This window comes from Palaemon carinicauda, chromosome 7 (assembly GCF_036898095.1).
Source record: "Palaemon carinicauda isolate YSFRI2023 chromosome 7, ASM3689809v2, whole genome shotgun sequence".
NCBI classification, from domain to species: Eukaryota; Metazoa; Arthropoda; class Malacostraca; order Decapoda; family Palaemonidae; genus Palaemon; species Palaemon carinicauda.
The window spans coordinates 143499309-143519299 of NC_090731.1; the positions used below are offsets into that span (position 1 = coordinate 143499309).

A 19991-nucleotide genomic window follows, 5' to 3' on the forward strand; every position below is an offset into this window, starting at 1 on the left:
GACCGTTCTTGGAGTGTCCATTTTGAAGGTCACTTTCCTGAGAAACCTGTTGAGGGCTGACAGGTCTATTACAGGTCTCCACCCTCCTGTCTCTTTTTCCACTAGGAACAGGCGGCTGTAGAACCCCGGACCCGGGAATGTCACTGTTTCTAAAGCTCCCTTCTGCAGCAACGTCTTGACTTCTTCGTCCAACGCTGCCCTCTTCGCCAGGTCCTTGGGCACCAACCAGTCTGCCTGCGTTGCTGGAACTAGGGGGGGTGTCTCTTCCATGAAGGGGATCCTGTAGCCCTCCTTTAGTACTGTAACTGTCCACGGATCTGCTAGGTGGAGCTTCCATGCTTGCCAAGTGAGTCTGAGGCATCCCCCTACCTGAGGCTTGGGCAGGGGAGGGGGGCCTCCCATCTTATCTCCTACGGGAAGAACGGCCTGTTCTCCCCCTCCTGGAGGAGTAGAAAGAAGACCTATACGTTGGGGGGTTAGAAGATGAACCTCTTCGGGGGGGAACCACAGAGGAAGACCACTGTCCTGACGAGGGTTCCCTCCTTCCTTGAGTTGGTGTGGTACGCGCGGCCATGGGTGCTTCTGTCACTGGCCTCCTGAAGATGGGGCGGTGTGCCGCCTGTGGCTTCAGGGTAGGTAGCTCCCTCTTTTTGGCCAACTTCTCCACGACCTCTTCCGCCTTCTTCGTCGGAATAAGCTGCTCCCCCCAGACGGAGCAGGTCTTCAAGGCTTTAGCTTCTCTGTCAGGAATCTTAATGGGAAGGTTCTTGACTAGGGCGTCTCTTCTCCGGAGAATCCAGTTTGCGGAGAGAGCCAAAGACTGAAAGGTCAGGAATTTAAGGGCGCGGCTACCTGACCCCAGCAACTCATTCAGAGCCTCCCGTTTTGCAGGTTCCATGGTGTCTGTAGGAATCTGGGTGCCTACTAGGGTGGTGGCCCACCAATCCAGCCAGGAGGCCATATTAACTAAGTCCTTGGACATCTCCCCCATCATTGCCGACTCGGAAGGGGAGAAGAAGGTAGATGCTGCCGATGCCCTCCCGTCGGAGATGCCCTGGCACAGGATGTCTATGGTTTCCTCGGTCTTGTACGCACCGGTCGGCCTATTTTCTAAAGAGTAGTATTTCGTCTGCGACTTCAAACCCTGTAGGAGCTTTGCTGAGCTGTGACCCTTGCAGGAGTCGCTATTGCGGGATATGACCTTATCAATGTGAGTCTTTCCAATCCCCACGTTACTGGCCTCGGGAAGAGAGAGAGAGGACTTTTTCTGGGCGGGGACCGCTATGAACTTGTTCAGGCCTGAAGTCCAGGGTTCTTCCTCTTGAGTGGCGGGTTCTATAAGGTTGTTATAACCCCTAATTAAGGCAAGGACTCTCCTGTACGCTGGGACTTCCCGTCCCGAGATCCTGTGGGAGACCGCAAGGGGAGTTCCTCCACACAGACTGATCCCCATTCTCCTGGAGGACCTGGACGACGGGACGGGCTCCTCCGTGAAACAGATCGACGGGGGTGCCAGTCCCTGTCTATCATCTCGATGGGGAGACCCGTCTAGGCTGTCCATCCTAGGCGACGGCTCCCTCCACTGAGCGGATGGAGTGGCTCTAGGAAGGGACTAGGCCTACAAGACGAGGTCCTCCGCCCACCGGCTGACTCTCTGGCGGGGTTCTTGGCTTGTATGGAGGGGAACGGGGACTTCCCGTCCCGAGATCTTGTGGGAGACCGCAAGGGGAGTTCCTCCACACAGACTGATCCCCATTCTCCTCGAGAACCGGGACGGCTCCTCCGTGAAACAGATCGACGGGGGTGCCCGTCCCTGTCTATCATCCCGATGGGGAGACCCGTCTAGGCTGCCCATCCTAGAAGACGGCTCCCTCCACTGAGCGGATGGGTTGGCTCTAGGAAGGGACTTAGGCCTACAAGACGGGGTCCTCCGCCCATCAGCTGACTCTCTGGCGGGGCTCTTGGCTTGTATGGAGGGGAACGGGGACTTCCCGTCCCGAGATCCTGTGGGAGACCGCAAGGGGAGTTCCTCCACACAGACTGATCTCTCTTCCTCCTGTGTCGTCTCCGACGTTCCTCGCTTGAAGGGCCCGAAGGATCGAGCCCCGATGCGGATCCAGGGTGAAGGACTAGCATAGGACCTCTTCCATGTCCAGTGGGGACCTCAACGGCGTCCTTGGTACATCCCACGCCAGCGGATCCCTCCGCAGCTGAAGCGCCTGAGGCCTCTACCCATGAATCTGGTGATAAGAAAAAAGGAACATTATTAGGCCACATGGGGTCCTCCGCCGAGACGCCGTCCCTACGAGAGAGACGTGTCCCTCGGACCCCCACACACTCACCTGTAGGCGCCTGATCTGCCCCGAACAAAGAAGGTTCCCCCCACAACATCTCACCCTTGGGAAGGAGGCACCAACTTCTTACACTTCAAGGACTTACCTCGTCCCCTACTCTGGGTAGGGGAGAAGAATGCACTCAACCTGCCCCCTCTCCTGCCGACGTCGCAGGGGAAGACATGCTAGTTTCCCTAGGAGACCTCTTCGAGTCCGTCTTCATCGTGCCGCATTCTGACGGCGAACTGGCTTTGACAAGAAAGCCCAACACGAATACCCGGCTCTAGGCCCAGGACAACGGCGACCGTACTCCAAAGCACACACAGAGATCGCTAAACCCAAGCATAAAGCAAGGCAAAGCACTAAAACGCCAATAAAAGCACAAAGGAACGATCCTAAAAGAACACAGATAAGGCACTAATCACTCGTGAAGGAATCGAGACCATGTAGTAACTACATAGTAACGCGCACAAAAGGGGGTCGCACAGAGAATAAGGAGCGGTGTGTGTGAACACAACGCGACCAGAAAACATACTGGGGAGAGCTTCTCAAAGACGGGCGACCTGCCTGGGCAATGCCCCCAGGTCATGTTATTTCCCGTTATTCAGGACAGTATAGAACATGGAAGTAGGGGGAAACTACGTAAAAATCTGGTCGTCAGAGAGGAGTTACCAGTAATCTCCTATAAAGTGTTTCAAGGTAAGTCTCTGTGTCGGAACAAACTAGTTTTCTCAAAATATTTCACATGAACTTGTTAAACTTTAAAAATATTGGCTTGTTATAAGTATCCTGTGCAGATTATAAATAAAGGAGGGTTTCCATTACATACTGTTCTAAAATAAAGACAGCTAAGGAAGAATGATAGGCTAAGTAGCTGCTGGTAATATGCAACTATTAGTTTAGTAGCTGCTGCTAATATGCAACTATTAGTTTAACAATAATAATTTATTCTGGGTATAATACTGGTTTAACATCATGAATGCAATTTTGTCTTGAGAAAAAGCCTTTTTCTGTAATGCATCATATATATTTATCAATTCACCCATGCTATTTAATAAAGTTCAGGCTAAGATGTTATGCATGCAACAAGGAAAATACTGCATGTTTATAGGTACTCTAGTTACTAATCCCCCAAATATGAATGCACATACCAGGCACACATTTAATCTGCAGAAGAGTCAATGTTACACTTTTGAAACAGGGCAGCCCACAAAATAAAATATAAGTAACAGTTATCCTAAACCAGCACAGTGGGCTAACTAGTGAGTAAAATAAACCAATGACAATGATCTCCCCATGTAACACCCACATAGCAAGCAATGTTTCATTTCAGACCAAGCTAATTCTAATTAATAAATTTCTCATCTTTTTCAAAGTGGTTGCAGAACTGGCTTGATTAAAGGAAAAAGTTTTCAATTTGATTTACACAAATTGACACATCATTTATTAGACCCTCATTTGTGGTTTTTAATGTAGACTGCAATCTTACATTGGGGACAAACAAGAGGTATGTGCCCAACTGGATCCATACACAAATAGTAATCACCTATTTTACTTGTGTCGGCCACACTGTTAAGTTTAACAGATGCTTTCTCACTACTGGATTAATTTGTAAACTTTGATCCTTCCCATATCTTCAACTTCATCGAGTGAATTAATGATAGTAACCTACACATGTTATCCACCAAAGATAAAAGATCCTTCTGGTTATGTCTTAACAAGGGCCTGCTTGTCAGTACATTAATTGTTCTTTGTTTTCTTTTGGAAATTTATTTCCTATTTAAAATTTCATCTTGGTTTTTTTTAAGGGGGGTATTACTGGTTTAGCAATGTTAGTATTTATTTAAATCTTGTTTTTTTTAAGGAGGGTATTACTGGTTTAGCAATGTTAGTAATTAAAGCTATATATTATTGCCAAATGTTTATAGGGCAAAAAGAGGTTAGCTAAACTATTTTTCTCTTAAGAGATGTACTTAGCTCAAAGTAACTTGCTTGCTTCTGATTCACTGGACCTCAGTTTGTCAGAATTCATCGGTTTTCTATACTCACAATTATATTATAAATATATTCCTTCAGCGTGGTTAAAAGATGCTATTATGAGTGTGATATGAATGCTATTTAAATTAATTGTAAATATTAAGAACTTACATATTAACCTAGTGTGGTTATCAGTTAAATTTCCAATAAACATCAAAGCTGAAGACTTGTAACAATGTTCTAAATACAGAAATATAAATTTTGTATACATTACTGTATTTCAAGTACTAATTACATAACAATTATTACTAAACTATCATACTTTTATAGGAAATATAGAAAGCAAAATAATGATGAACATAAAAACATATGATAAACAACGATGTGTGTGGTACACGGTGGTATGTCGAATGGAAGGAACAGGCACTACATTAGTCTTCCTAGACTACAAGATGCGTTTTCATATGCGTGCTTGAGGCATGGCTTCGCCTTCAAAAGACTATAGAGATTCTTCAAGTAATGAAAATGTTAATAGTATCAGGGGCAGTGGACTCACCAGCCAGAGCTGTAATATAATACTGAATGTATTAGAATTTCTCAAGTTCTTTCAATATCATGATATCACTGATTTATTATGCACTAAACATTGGTAGAATAAAAACAATCTAAATTTAATGCATCTCAAACTTTGGTGGGAGTAGTTTATTTTCTACCCAAAGTTCATCACTCGCCTATTATTAAATATGGAGTTTTTATGATAAAGCAAAGTTTTGTGAATACTTACCTGGCAGTTATATATACATAGCTAATAATCTCTATTTCGGCAGAATTTTTCTAAACGAGGCAACCGCCTTGTGGTGGTTGGGTGGTAACACCCGTTAAAGGGTGGTAGGAGGAATCATTCCCGTTTTCTGTTCTTCAGTTCATCTATGTCCGACCTGTCTCCTGAGGGGAGGTGGGTGGGCCTTCGAATGTATATATAACTGCCAGGTCATTTTTATGAATAGAACTTACCTGGCAGTTATATATACATAGCTGATTAACACACTTGGAGGAGGGTGATAGACAGTAAACATCGTTGGGGAAACAACTAAAAAAGCTGTAGGATAAATAAACACCTTGATTCCTTACCTGCTAAGGTAGCTGACTTCAAAGGTTCCTGCCTCTTGAGTCGCTTTCCCTTAGGAGTGTCAGCCAGGATGTGACCTGCAGTGCTGAAAACACTCAATCGAGTCTGTCAACGGGGTGAGACCAACAATCTGACTAGACTTCAGGACTACCTATTGCTCAAAATAAAAACTGCAACCTTACCAAACCAACCACCTAACATTTGCAAAGTAGATAAAAATTATCTAACTAGACTGAGGTGACTGTACACAAGTCGAAGTCCTCAGACAACCAATAAAAATACACCAACCTATGCACAAGTAAACAAAACTAAGGTTGAGGGGAGGTAGTAACTCCTTTGCCTAATACAGAAGCCGTAGCTACGTATGGGCCCAAGGTATAACATTTCTCATAATCCACCCTCACCTCTCTGAGGTAATGAGAGGCGAACACAGAGTTGCTCCTCCAGAATGTCGCATCCATAATTTGACGGAGCGACATGTTCTTGCGGTAAGCATGAGAGGTCGCAATGGCCCTCACTTCGTGAGCTTGCACTTTTAAACGTCCGAAGTGTTCCTCCTCACACAAGAGATGCGCTTCTCTTATCACTTCCCTCAGGAAAAAGGACAAAGCGTTCTTGGAAAGGGGCTTCTGAGGATCTTTCACAGAACACCACAGGGAGCTAGAAGAGCCTCTCACACTTTTCGTGCGAGACAAGTAGGTCTTGAGGGCTCGTACTGGACAGAGAAGCCTCTCTTGCTCTTGACCCACCAGGTTGGTCAAGTTAGGAACCTCAAAGGTCCTCGGCCAGGGCTTAGAAGGGTTCTCGTTCTTAGCGAGAAAGTCTAATCTCAAGGCACAAACTGCCCCATTCAGATTGAAGCCTACCTGTTTTTCAATTGCATGGACTTCACTAACTCTTTTAGCTGTTGCTAAGGCCAAAAGAAAGAGGGTCTTCTTGGAACCCTGTGAGATGGGCTCAAATCTCTTGGTGCACAGAAATTTAAGAACCATATCAAGGTTCCAAGAAGGGGGCTTTAACTGGGTCTGCTTGGTCGTCTCAAAAGACTTCAAGAGGTCATGTAAGTCCTTATCGCGAGACAAGTCCAAGCCTCTATGCCGACAGACGGAAGAGAACATACTTTTGTACCCCTTGATAGTGGACACAGCTAGCTTAGCGTCCTGCCTGAGGTACAACAAGAAATCCGCAATCTGGCTCACAGAGGTAGTGGATGAGGAAATCTTGTGCTTCCTACACCAAGCTCTAAAAGTCTCCCACTTGGACTGGTAGACCCTCTGCGAAGAGACCCTCCTCGCTCTGGCGATAGCTTTCGCAGCTTGCGCTGAAAAGCCTCTCGATCTGACGAGCTTCTCGATAGTCTGAAGGCAGTCAGATTGAGAGCGAGGGGGTTTTGATGATATCTCTCGAAGTGGGGTTGTCTGAGCAGATTTGGACTTGCAGGGAGGCTTCTTGGAAAGTCCATCAACAAGTCCACCACCTCCGTGAACCATTCCCTCATCGGCCAGAACGGAGCTATCAGGATCATCCGTCCCGAATCGAGGAGGGCGAATTTCCTGACTACCAGATTGATGATCTTGAACGGGGGAAAAGCATAAGTGTCCATCCCCGTCCAATCCATCAAAAAGGCGTCTACTGCTATTGCCTCCTTGTCCGGAACTAGGGAGCAATAGATGGGGATCCTCTTGGATAAGTTAGAGGCGAAAAGATCGATGAGGGGTCTCCCCCACAGCCTCCAGAGACTGACAGACCTGTTGGTTGAGGGTCCATTCTGTGGGAAGGACCTGCCCTTTCCTGCTGAGCATGTCCGCCCTCACATTCTTCTGTCCCTGAACAAACCTCATCAGCAGGTTTATCCTGTTCTCCTTCGCCTAAAGAAGGAGCTCTCTTGCTGTCTCGAACAGAGACAGAGTGAGAGTCCCTCCTTGCTTCCTGATGTAAGCAAGAGCTGTGGTGTTGTCTGAGTTGACCTCCACAATCTTCCCAGACACCAAGTCCTTGAAGGCCTTTAGCCCCAGAAAAATGGCCATCAGCTCCTTGTTGTTGATGTGCCATCCCAGCTGAATTCCTTCCCAATAGCCTGAGACCTCCTTGCTTCCTAGTGTTGCCCCCCAGCCTGACTCTGATGCGTCTGAAAACAAAACTGGGTCTGGGTTCTTCTTGTGTAAGGAGATCCCTTCCCCTAACAAGGTTGGGTCCAGCCACCACTTCAGAAGATTCTTGACTTCTGTTGGAATGGGGAAGGAAAAGGAGTCTTCCTGCATCTTTCTGTTCCACGTCTTCGAAAGAAAGTGCTGAAGAGGCCTTAGGTGGAGTCTCCCCAGAGAGACAAACTGTTCGAGGGAGGATAGTCCCCCCAGCAAACTCATCCACTCCTTCGCTGTGCACCTCTTCTTGTCCAGGAAAGTTCTGACTTTTACGAGACACTTGGTCTGTCTTTCCTGAGAGGGAGAAGCCCGAAAAAGAACTGAATTCAGAACTATCCCCAAATAGAGAATAGTCTGATTCGGTCTGATCTGAGACTTCTCCCTGTTGATGACCAGGCCTAGATCTTGAGCCATCATAAAAGTCTTCCGTAAATCCTCCAGACATTTCTCCCTCGATCGTGAACGAATCAGCCAATCGTCCAGATAGAAGGATATCCTTATCCCCTCCTGATGCAGCCAACCTGACACATTCGCCATTATCCTGGTGAAGACTTGAGGAGCCGTGCTGAGACCGAAGCAAAGAGCTCTGAATTGGAAGCACTTGCCCTGCATTACAAATCTCGGGTACTTCCTTGAAGTCGGATGGATGGGGACATGGAAATATGCGTCCTGCAAGTCGAGGGACACCATTCAGTCCCCTGGACATACTGACGCCAGCACCGACTGAGTCGTCTCCATGGAGAACTTTGTCTTCTCCACAAATACGTTGAGAGCGCTGACATCCAGGACGGGTCTCCATCCGCCCGAGTTCTTGGGGACCAGAAACAGGCGATTGTAAAAGCCTGGGGAGGATATATCCCGAATCGGTTCTATCGCCCCCTTGTCTAGCATTTGGTCGATAAGGTCTATTAGGGCCTTCTGTTTCCCTGGATCTGAGTACCGGGCTACTAAGGCCAGCGGAGTATCTGCGAGAGGAGGTTTTTTCAGAAAGGGGATCTTGTATCCTTCCTTGATGACCGAGAGGGACCAGGTGTCCGACCCTCTCCTCTTCCAAGACTGCCAAAAACCTGACAGTCTTGCGCCTACTGTCTGGAGGAGACGAACTTCATTTCCTGGAGCGAGGTCTTTAAGAACCTCTGGTAGATCTTGGTCCTGATTCTTGCCTTCTCCCTCTAAAATCTGGTCTTGAAGTAGTTCTGCCCCGAAAGGGCTGCTGGAATCTCCTTTCCTCCCGTTTCGAAGAAGGAGGGGCTGCCAAGGGCTTACGAGCAGAACGAGATAAAAGGTCTTGGGTGGCTTTTTGGGCCAGAGAAAGCGTAATGTCATTAACCAGGGACTCGGGAAAAAGATGTTGAGAGAGGGGGGCGTAAAGAAGCTCAGACTTTTGTGCAGTGGTAACAGACCTAGAAGCAAAAGAGCAAAGCAGAGCTCTCTTCTTTAGGACCCCAGCTGAGAACAGCGCCGCCAACTCATTCGCCCCATCTCTGACGGCCTTATCCATACAGGACATAATACTGGTAAGGTCCCTAGATCCTTCCATCTGGTCAGTTTTCCTTGCGAGAGTCCCAAGCGACCAGTCTAGGAAACTAAAAACCTCAAAGGCTCTAAAAATACCTTTGACGAGATGATCTAGCTCCGACATCGACCACATGACCTTGGCTGAGTTGAGAGCTTGCCTTCTAGCAGAGTCCACTAAACCAGATAAGTCACCCTTAGAGGAGGAAGGCACTCCCAGACCCAAAGGTTCTCCAGTTGCATACCACATACCCGCTTTTGAAGCAAGACGAGCTGGTGGAAACGAGAAGGAAGTCTTAACTGTTTGTCTCCGCTCCATCATCCAGTCATCAATCTTCGTGAGAGCCTTCTTTGCGAAGATAAGCAGTTTCATCTTGATGAAGGCCGACTGTTTCTTGGCCTTCTTTCTGTTAAATTGGGACTGAGGAGATTGAGGGGCAGCAGGTTGGAATTCCTCTCCAAAAAGTTCAAGAAGGGAGCGAGAGAGAACTTTGTAATCTCCCGCAGCGTCGGCAGGATTATCATCATCAGAAACATCCTCGAGGTCCTGATCCACATCTGCAATATCCTTCGAAAGAGAAGAAGGATCCTTAGAACCCAACAAGGGCAAATCAAAGGCATCATCCTGCAAAAGACGGGTTGCATCCTGGAATCCAGCGTTAGAAGAATCCTTGGGACGAAAGGCAGTATCGTCCCGAAGAGGCAGGGTGGTATCGCCCTGGGGCCGAGAACGAGAGGCAGAGTCGTTCTGATGTCGAGAGCGAGAGGCGGTATCGTCGTGGCGGCGAGAACGAGAGGCGGTATCGTCGTGAACGAGAGGCGGTATCGTCGTGAACGAGAGGCGGTTTCGTCGTGGTGTCGAGAACTAGGGTCGGTATCGTCGTGGCGTCGTGAACGAGAGGAGGTATTGTCGTGGCGAAGCGAACGAGAGGAGGTATCGTTGTGGCGAAGCGAACGAGAGGAGGTATCGTGCTGGTATTGTGAACGGGAGGCGGTATCGTCTTGGCATCGAGAACGAGAAGCAGCATCGTTCGATAAGGTATCGTCCCGGTATCGAGAACGAGAAACCGTATCGTCCTGGTATCGAGAAGAAGTATCGCCTGGCGAAAGCACACATTCCTCATCCTGGCGTAGAGAGGGAGAAGTTTTCTTTAAAGAAGAACTCCGTTCTCTCTTAGAAGCAGACTTCTTAATCGGTAACGAGTCGTCTTTAGGTCTGTCAGACTGGGCGTGAGGGCGGCTAAAGGCTTGCACTAAAGTCAAAAGTTGTTCCTGCATGACAGACATAAAGGATTTAGCAACATCAGCTGGGTCTTGTGGCCCCGAAGGGGAGGGCTGACGAATAACATTTGTAGAAGGGGGAGGATCTTCGGCAGTAGGCTTCGCCCTTTTCACAGGCACGGAGTCGAAATCATCCTCCGACGGACAAGGTTCATAACTGCTAGAACCGGGAGAGAAAGAACGAGACCGTTCGTCGCGGTTCCATCTCCTCTTAGTAGGTCTTGAAGCTTCAAACTTCCATTTACGTCTGGACGAATTCGGAGAAGAAAACAACACATCCGACACGTCTTTCCCGTGACGGTCAAGAGCAGCCTGGGAATCGACAACAGGACTGTTTGAGGCTGACCTAGGGTACGTACCTCTCACCCCCTTTCAGTCATCGACGTACCTTCTCCCTTGGTCCTGGGAGCTTGGTAGAGGTCTAGGCCTAGGGTAATAACAGGTTCGGTCAGTCGCCACCTCCACTGCACTAACACAAGCACTTTCACTTTCCTTACCTTTAAAGGCCTCCAGTTGTTCTTTAATGACCTTCAACTCGGCCGCCAGGCTAGCGTACCGAGGGTCATCCGTAGATACGGAACCTGTAGGAGGTGCAGGAGTTACTACCTCAAGGGAAGGATCAACTTCCAAAGAGGAATCAATTATAGGTTCAATAGATAAATCTACACTAAGTTCGTCTTCCTTACCACTAACAGACTTAGACTTGGACCTAGAAGCTCTCCTAACTCTATCGAGCTCTAGCTTACGCACATAGCGCTTCATAATCAACCAATCTTTCTCATCCAAAACCTTACATTCCCTGCACCTATTATCAAGGGCACAAACAAAACCCCTACAATTAGAACAAACGGTGTGAGGGTCTACCGCCATTTTCGGTAGTCTCACCTTACATTCCTCATTCGCACAGATACGGTAATGACTCTTTTCACTCATAATGAAAAACAGCAAAAAAGCTAAGAGAAAACAAAAAACACGATCGCCAAAACCCCAAATCAGAGCTTCACCAATAAAGCAGACTGGTACACCGAGCAGGGAAAGCGAAGAAAAACTCTTAATGACGGACCAACGTGTTGTCGATCCGGCCAGCAGAGATGAACTGAAAAACAGCAAAAGAGCTAAGAGAAAACAAAAAACACGATCGCTAAAACCCCAAATCAGAGTACTTCACCAAAAAAGCAGACTGGTACACCGAGCAGGGAAAGCGAAGAAAAACTCTTAATGACGGACCAACGTGTTGTCGATCCGGCCGGCAGAGATGAACTGAAGAACAGAAAACGGGAATGATTCCTCCTACCACCCTTTAACGGGTGTTACCACCCAACCACCACAAGACGGTTGCCTCGTTTAGAAAAATTCTGCCGAAATAGAGATTATTAGCTATGTATATATAACTGCCAGGTAAGTTCTATTCATAAAAATTTAATATATTTATCGAGTTCATTTAGTGTTGAGTTTTTGCTGCATATATTGAGCTGATACTATAGGGTTTAATATATCATAAATTTGAAAATGTCAACACAAAACTACAAGATTCGGACAAAATGATTTCACCCAATAAACAGCAGCAAAATGTGTGACCTTCAGTATAAATATGCCAGTTGAAGAAAAATAGAGTAGAGTTAGCAAATGGTCAAAGGCTAATTCTCATCCTGCTTTTCTAAATTTTTACCTGCTTTTTATAATTTCTACTTGCTATTTATGTATGGGAAGTACGATGGAGTTTCTTCATTAATCTATTTTCATATTTCTTTCTAAGAATTTAGGTTTCCTGTTCTTGGTTTCAGGGAAAAGTTTGTATCATTTATCCTTAGAGGGTTTCTCTACATATAATACTAACTTTATATTTTTGTTAGTATTGTTGGTCAGAATTGCTTTTGATTACTAAGATACAGTACTAACAAGTAATCAAGTACCAATTGTGCATATTACAGTAAATTCTTATTTTTTATAATCCATTTGTATTAAATCACTTTATAGTAACTGCACCTTCTTGTATACAGGCATAATTCCACTATAGATAGCCTTCATAATATATAAAAAACCACTAGTCACTAAAATAATTCTCTTTATAAAGAAATGTTATAAAAATATGCTAACTTTGACATAAAATTTATACAGTAATGTATAAATACTAGGTGTATTTTTCCCAACCAATCATCTGTGTACACTATATAATTCTTCATAGTTAGAGATACAGAACAGTAACAAGACAAGTTGGAGGGCAAGAAAGGAGAATAACCTAGCCTGCCTCCACCAGGTCAACGGACATGCCCAAGTTGAATAAAATAATTTGTTCATATTAGAACTACAGTGAAATGATAGGAAAGTGACCAAGTCCTGTCATCATTATTTACTTGATCACTACCAGTTTCATTGTTTTTATTTTTCCATGATCTGTGTGGGTTGGATATAAGTTTGTGAAGAAAAGAAAACCTTATTTATTACTGGGGCTATCTATGCTCAGGCATTTAGATATTCACACATATGAATACATATTCCCTACCTCTAAAATAGATGAATATTTAGTTTTTTAGAAATAATTGTTTTGTGAACTGCTTCATTCTACTTTACAGGATGGCTAACCATGGGGCGTCGGAGGCTATTACGAGGGATGACTGGGTAGATGTACTATATGTACGGTACTTCCAACTGGATTGGTGAATTGGCAAAGGAGGGTTAACATTTTCAATAATTATTGTAATAAACTTTGCTAGTAGTATCATACAGCTGGGTACTGGTGCCTGTGCTTCTGGTGGCATGTCTCCACCTCTCCCCCCTTGCCATTGGCAGTGTAAAATAAACTAAAATTTTTGGGTTATCATATGAGCCTCACACTGTCATTTTACACTTTCTTTCTTCAAAACCTTTTTACCATTCCCCTTTCATGGAACATCTAACCCCTCTTGTCTATCCACTCCCCTTATAAGACCATGATAAGAGAATAAAAGACTTAATACCACAGACTTACACCTAATTTTTTTTTTACCCCTTCACTACGATGCAGCGGATTTGATACTTGAGCTACATTTCCATGTTTGTTTTGTTGCTGGTTACAGAATGAATTTAATTTATTTAATATTGTATTTCACTCTAAACAAATGAAATATTTTTTTTTCCATTAATTGTGGACTGATTATAGAATAGATTTTCAGAAACTTGTACTATATAATTTTCCTTAAATAATGGTAAAGCACTGTGATTTTCTGTTAAAAAAAAAAATATATATTCAGTGAAGTGACTGCTATCCCATAATAATTGCACGATAAATAGCCGTCGAAAGATATTAAATTACTCGTTAGTAATAATGGACTTTAAACAGAAATTTAATGAAGTTATCCATTTGTTTAATTGGACACAAGTAGTATTCTATAAAGTATAATTTACAAGTTGTACGATAAACAAAAAACTGGTGATAAAAGAAAACTATTTCTGGGAGAGAAAATTCAATTCATTAGACATAAGGTTTGTTGAACTGTTCTTCTGTCATTTTATCTTGCATGCGAGTGTTGCTATAAACTGGATAATTCCTATTTTCTGTATTTCACAGGCTTGTAAATAGACTGCACATGTAAGAACATGACATACTGCATAAATTGTCAACTTTTACTCGGGAAACAAAGGAACAATACTAATATGAAATATAAACCCAGCTATTATTTTGTAGAAATAATAGTTGAGAAAAAAGGAATAAAATAAGAAAAAACTAATCTCATCGTTTGTCAACAACTTGATTTACAGGTAAAACATTTTGGTAACGTTGTGGGTGGTATTGGAGTCTGAGGCGAAGAATCAATGATGATTGAAATACGTAGTACTTTCTGTGTGATTTGAAAATGTATGCTAACATAGAAATACACTACAATAGACCTTACATAATCCTGAATAAGGACTAGAATTGCAAGTGTTTCCGTTGGTGGTTGGGTGAGATGTGATGATCCCTACATTTTTAAGCTGGGGTTGTCAATGGGTATTTGAGTAATGCCTAAGGCAGGGAATGTCCCCATTGGCTAGAAAGTCTGAGGAGATTCTTTATGGAACAAAAAAAAAACACTAAAATAGCTCTTACACAATCGGAAATAAAGGCTGGCATCCCAGAGACTTCGTTGGTTGGCTGAAGAAAGGAGGGGGGGATAATATCGGGAGGAGGAAATTTTATGGTGAAGTTTCCTGAGAGTGAACTGTGTATGAAGAAGTACATCTTTAATTTCTCAATCTGTTAACTGAGAATTATCTAAAATTAGTTTATGGCACAAATTGTGGGGATGAAATTGAACTCTAATAAAACTCAAAGTATGATTGTTAGTAAGTCAAGGACATTGAATCCTCTACTCGAGATATCCTTGACAATGTATTTTTTTAACTACATGTTAATAAAAAACTTCAGATGATTCTTGACTGAAACTTGAGAGTAAACTTATACGGTCTGTACCTTTTTCAATTGTATATATATTAAAAAAAAAATGGACCTACCTGCCCTTAAGTAAAGTTTTAATTCCTAAATCCTGTCATGTTCTGAATATTTTTCTTGTCTATTCTAAAATAGCCGACTCTCCTCTTTAATATTTGGATATCTATTGAAATTCCTATTTCCTAAATGGGGTTATAACTCCCTCGCAATCTCTGCATGCTGAATAAGATTTTTCATAATTTTAAACAACCTGAATCTACCATCCACCATGTTCTAGGTATGCACTTAATTCTGACTTACTATTTCTTTTGTAATGCTCAATACGACACAGGAGAGTATTTTTGAGGTTTTATTCCAGCTTTGACCAGATTTTGGAATTATCTTGCTCATGAAATAGCTTAAATCAATGGTACCTCCAAATTAGAGATCTGTACAAACCTTTTTATTTTAAATCAGGTTGCATTTGTTCCTAATACACTAAATTCTATTTGTATTAAATGACTGGAATCAAGGCTCAGATATTTGACTGATTTAGCAAAGAATAAAAAATTATAAGTTTCAAGGTAATACTTAAATGGATGATAACTCACCTGAGCAAACATGTCCTTGGAAATTTCCTTTTTAAGTTCATCTTCAGCTGACTGATTGTCAGTTGGGGCAATCTTGGCATGAAATCTTCGTATTAAATCTTTTCTTTCCTTCCTCTCTATTGATGACTTAATTTTTTCTTTTAAAGATTCTAAACTAAATCTAATAGTTCTTGACTTTCTATTGGCTGTATAATCTTCTGGATCATATTCTTCACATAAAATAATTTTCTTTTTCCTGCTAGGAGATAGTCCATTTGCATCGCTGATTTCACTGTCACACTTTTCCTCTGTCATTGTCTCTACAACAGACGTATTCATTTCTAGATCGTCCTCTTGCATCACTTCCATTTCTTTATTTTCAGTTACACATTTCTTCTTATTTGATTTCCGTGCTAATAAATTATTCAAAAAATCACTGGCAGCATTGTGTGCTTTTTTACAACTAGGCGATTGTATGCTGGTTGGAATAGAAAACTTTGATAATATACTCTTAGTATCCATTTTATTCTTGGTTTCAAGGCCATTCATTTGAGTTTTATTACTTGAATCTACTGAATTATCATGAATATTAACACTAGTAACTACATTACTAATGTTATCATTTTTAGAATGATTGCCATTAGTTTGAATATTTAAACCATCTCCTGTTTCCTTGGAAGGAGAAACTTCTTGACTTAAACTTTCCCCAATAAAGCTCAATGATTCAGCACTGTTGATATCTGTGGAAGACTGTGATCCCTCCTTTGACTGTAGGTCTTCTGGAGAACTATTTATACCTCCTGTGGGGGAAACACTAGAATTGTCTGGATCCTCTAATTTTTCAATACCTTCCAAAAATGGCTCATATCTGCTTCCATCCTCTTCTGATTCATCAATAGCCTTTAGCTGTACATCTGCACCATTGCCATTATTTGATGGTGATGCAGAATTAACCACATAATGAGTATCACTTTTACTTTCCACAGGCAATGATTTACTTTTGAAAAAGTTCTCAAGTTTTGGCTCTGAAAAAAAAATATACTAAGTAACTATTTATTTCACAAAAATCTTTTAAACAAAATCTATATAACAATTCAACTATACCATGCCAACAAAATTTCCTTTTATAATCTTGAAATAACACCAAATTTTGTAAAATGTTGAAAGTTTTAATACAGCTCCATACTATTCACTGTCAATACCAACAGAAAATATCTTCAGTCATGTTGCATAGACCACTACTGTTAATGTTTATTCTATAGATCTTAGGACGGGCTTAATAAGATTTTCTTTTAGTTTGGATGTGCCTTTTATCAAAACTGAGTTCTCAAAATTAAATACCAATGTAATAACTGCTATTCCACCATCTTGCATTCTCAAAACCTTTGATTTAGCTATATTGATTACCAACACCCCATGCTATTTGCTACAGTCTTGTACACTTATATGGGAACACAGCAGCACATGTGCATAATCAAAATTAGCTAACTGGCCATTATCACCTGCATCCATTTGCACCTCTGTCTTGGAGATAGCAATATCTCTCATTTAATGCAAGAAGAAGAAATGATACCAATACTGAAATCAAAGTCAAAATGCATCCGATTATCCCAATTCAATGGACCTATGTTCCTTAATGCACATTTCTATCAGGGATAAAAATAATTTTGGCAGGCCCATAACCTTTCTGAATCTTTCTAAGCATTTCCCTTCTTGAATCCTGTCAGTTCTAAGTTTTCAATTCTTATTCAGAATGAATTTAATTTAAGAGAATATTTCTTCCAACATTTTTTAAGTGTGATGTCTAATTTCAAAATTCCCCCTTTTACACTTTCATAATTATTTGAAGTTTCCAACACTTAAGTGTTCAATATATCTATAAACAGCTTCTTAACTGCTCAACTTATCCCACATAGCTGGATCTAAAACATTTTTTAATATCTTCATGACTATGTGCTTTCCAAATCTTGAAATTCTTTATATATATAATCTCAGAAAAAAAAGGTTTACTCATCAATCGTCAGTTCTGCTACTGGAATAAAAATAGTATCATCATCTGGGAACACTTTATTTAAAACCATTTCAAAGTACTTTCCCTAATATACTATCTTCTTGCCTGATATAATGAGATTACCATTATGATTCCATGCAGTAAAAGTCTAATAATTTTATTTTAAGTTATATTTGGACTTTATGACTTGGCACTGGGGCTAAGAAGGTCATTCTGTGCGAGATAAAGCTAGGGGAAAACCCTGCTTCTGCACAGATTTGAAGTTGAAAAAGGTTGGACAGCTAAATATAAGAAAAGCAGCAGGAATTGGTGTATAATAGATGAAAACTAAAAAGTGGGTGTAGTTAGAGCCAAGGGAACACTTGGATACATCATTCAGTAATGCCTAAATTACACCAAGCAAGATTCACTGACAGAGGTGACGCAACCCTCTCTTATGGGTCGTCGTAGTTTTCTGTTAATCCTCTAACCCTGCAAACTCTTAATTATTGGGGAAAAAAATCTAATAAATGTCAATCCTAAGAATTCCATTTCGGTTCCACACGTTTCATTCATCAAACCTTAATATTCCCTTACTAAGTTTCATAGGTTTCTTCAATCCTTCCCCATGCTTCATTGATATCAATCCATTCATCCAATATTTCAAGTAGAGTGAAACTATTATGAAATTAAAGCCTAATTATTCTTAGACATTTTAAGAAATTTTTGTGTCATAATCAAGACCACTATTCTTATTTCATTCTTTCATTTTTAACTAATTAATGTCAAAAATATACTTGTGGTCATTTCTTATGTCAGCACACCTGTACATTAGAACATCTATTACAATATGATGTCACTGCTGGTTATTATTATATGACAGTTACGATGTTTTCGTCAGGAGTACCAACGCAAGTGATTTAATAATGTTTACAAAGTCAGGTGGTAGTCAAAAATTTTTAAAAGGGATGTTAACACTATATCTTGAGGTAAGAATAGTGGAAAGTATCAGAGATTTTGATAAATGATGGTGGCCATCCAGACATGCCACAGTGGTCAGCCTTTTACTGTTCATCATCACATACATATACATAGGCACTTCCCCAATTTTGGGGGGTAGCCGACACCAACAAAGAAACAAAACAAAAAGGGGACCTCTACTCTCTACGTTCCTTCAGCCTAACCAGGGACTCAACCGAGTTCAGCTAGTACTGCTAGGGTGCCACAGCCCAACCTCCCACATTATCCACCACAGATGAAGCTTCATAATGCTGAATCCCCTACTGCTGCTACCTCCGCGGTCATCTAAGGCACCGGAGGAAGCAGCAGGGCCTACTGGAACTGCGTCACAATCGCTCGCCATTCATTCCTATTTCTAGCACGCTCTCTTGCCTCTCTCACATCTATCCTCCTATCACCCAGAGCTTTCTTCACACCAACCATCCACCCAAACCTTGGCCTTCCTCTTGTACTTCTCCCATCAACTCTTGCATTCATCACCTTCTTTAGCAGACAACCATTTTCCATTCTCTCAACATGGCCAAACCACCTCAACACATTCATATCCACTCTAGCCGCTAACTCATTTCTTACACCCGTTCTCTCCCTCACCACTTCGTTCCTAACCCTATCTACTCGAGATACACCAGCCATACTCCTTAGACACTTCATCTCAAACACATTCAATTTCTGTCTCTCCATCACTTTCATTCCCCACAACTCCGATCCATACATCACAGTTGGTACAATCACTTTCTCATATAGAACTCTCTTTACATTCATGCCCAACCCTCTATTTTTTACTACTCCCTTAACTGCCCCCAACTCTTTGCAACCTTCATTCACTCTCTGACGTACATCTGCTTCCACTCCACCATTTGCTGCAACAACAGACCCCAAGTACTTAAACTGATCCACCTCCTCAAGTAACTCTCCATTCAACATGACATTCAACCTTGCACCACCTTCCCTTCTCGTACATCTCATTACCTTACTCTTACCCACATTAACTCTCAACTTCCTTCTCTCACACACCCTTCCAAATTCTGTCACTAGTCGGTCAAGCTTCTCTTCTGTGTCTGCTACCAGTACAGTATCATCCGCAAACAACAACTGATTTACCTCCCATTCATGGTCATTCTCGCCTACCACTTTTAATCCTCTTCCAAGCACTCGAGCATTCACCTCTCTCACCACTCCATTAACATACAAGTTAAACAACCACGGCGACATCACACATCCCTGTCTCAGCCCCACTCTCACCGGAAACCAATCACTCACTTAAAAAGAAATGTAGATTACCTTGTGTTAATCAGCAGAATCTGACAGGTGAGAGAAATGTTTAAAAGGTGTAAAAATAGATTGGAGAGAAGAGAACTGCTAAAATTAACCAAAATAAAGCTAGTAGACACTGGACAGGAAGCAAAGTAAATGGAGCACATCAGGAGAGCTGTCAAGTTATGTTTACATTGATTTTAATTTTTCTCATATAGAATTCACTTTTACACTTTTAAAACAGTTCCACCTTCTAGTGTTATACTAAGAGTAACATTACACAACCTTAATTATCATTATTACTTACTTTTGAACTAGGAAATTAGGAAATCCTGTTGCTCGTACAATAAGCATACAGCAGCATAGTTCTG

At 42.3% G+C, this 19991-nt stretch overlaps 1 protein-coding gene across 3 annotated transcripts in view; it reads right to left on the minus strand.

Annotated features, from left to right (window-relative positions):
- Positions 1–4794: 4794 nt before the first annotated feature.
- LOC137644047 (mismatch repair endonuclease PMS2-like) overlaps positions 4795–19991 on the minus strand; it is a 95780-nt gene continuing 80583 nt past the window's right edge. Inside the window, exons 11-12 of one of the 3 annotated variants that reach the window (XM_068376951.1) lie at positions 15378–16381; positions 4795–4875 (exon numbers count right to left, since the gene is read on the minus strand). In XM_068376951.1, coding sequence (XP_068233052.1) covers positions 4810–4875; positions 15378–16381 — 1070 coding nt within the window. In that variant the 3' untranslated portion in view covers positions 4795–4809. Of the gene's footprint in view, positions 4876–14845; positions 16382–19991 lie in introns of those variants that run through there. The other 2 variants (XM_068376952.1, XM_068376950.1) reach the window with 2 other exon arrangements.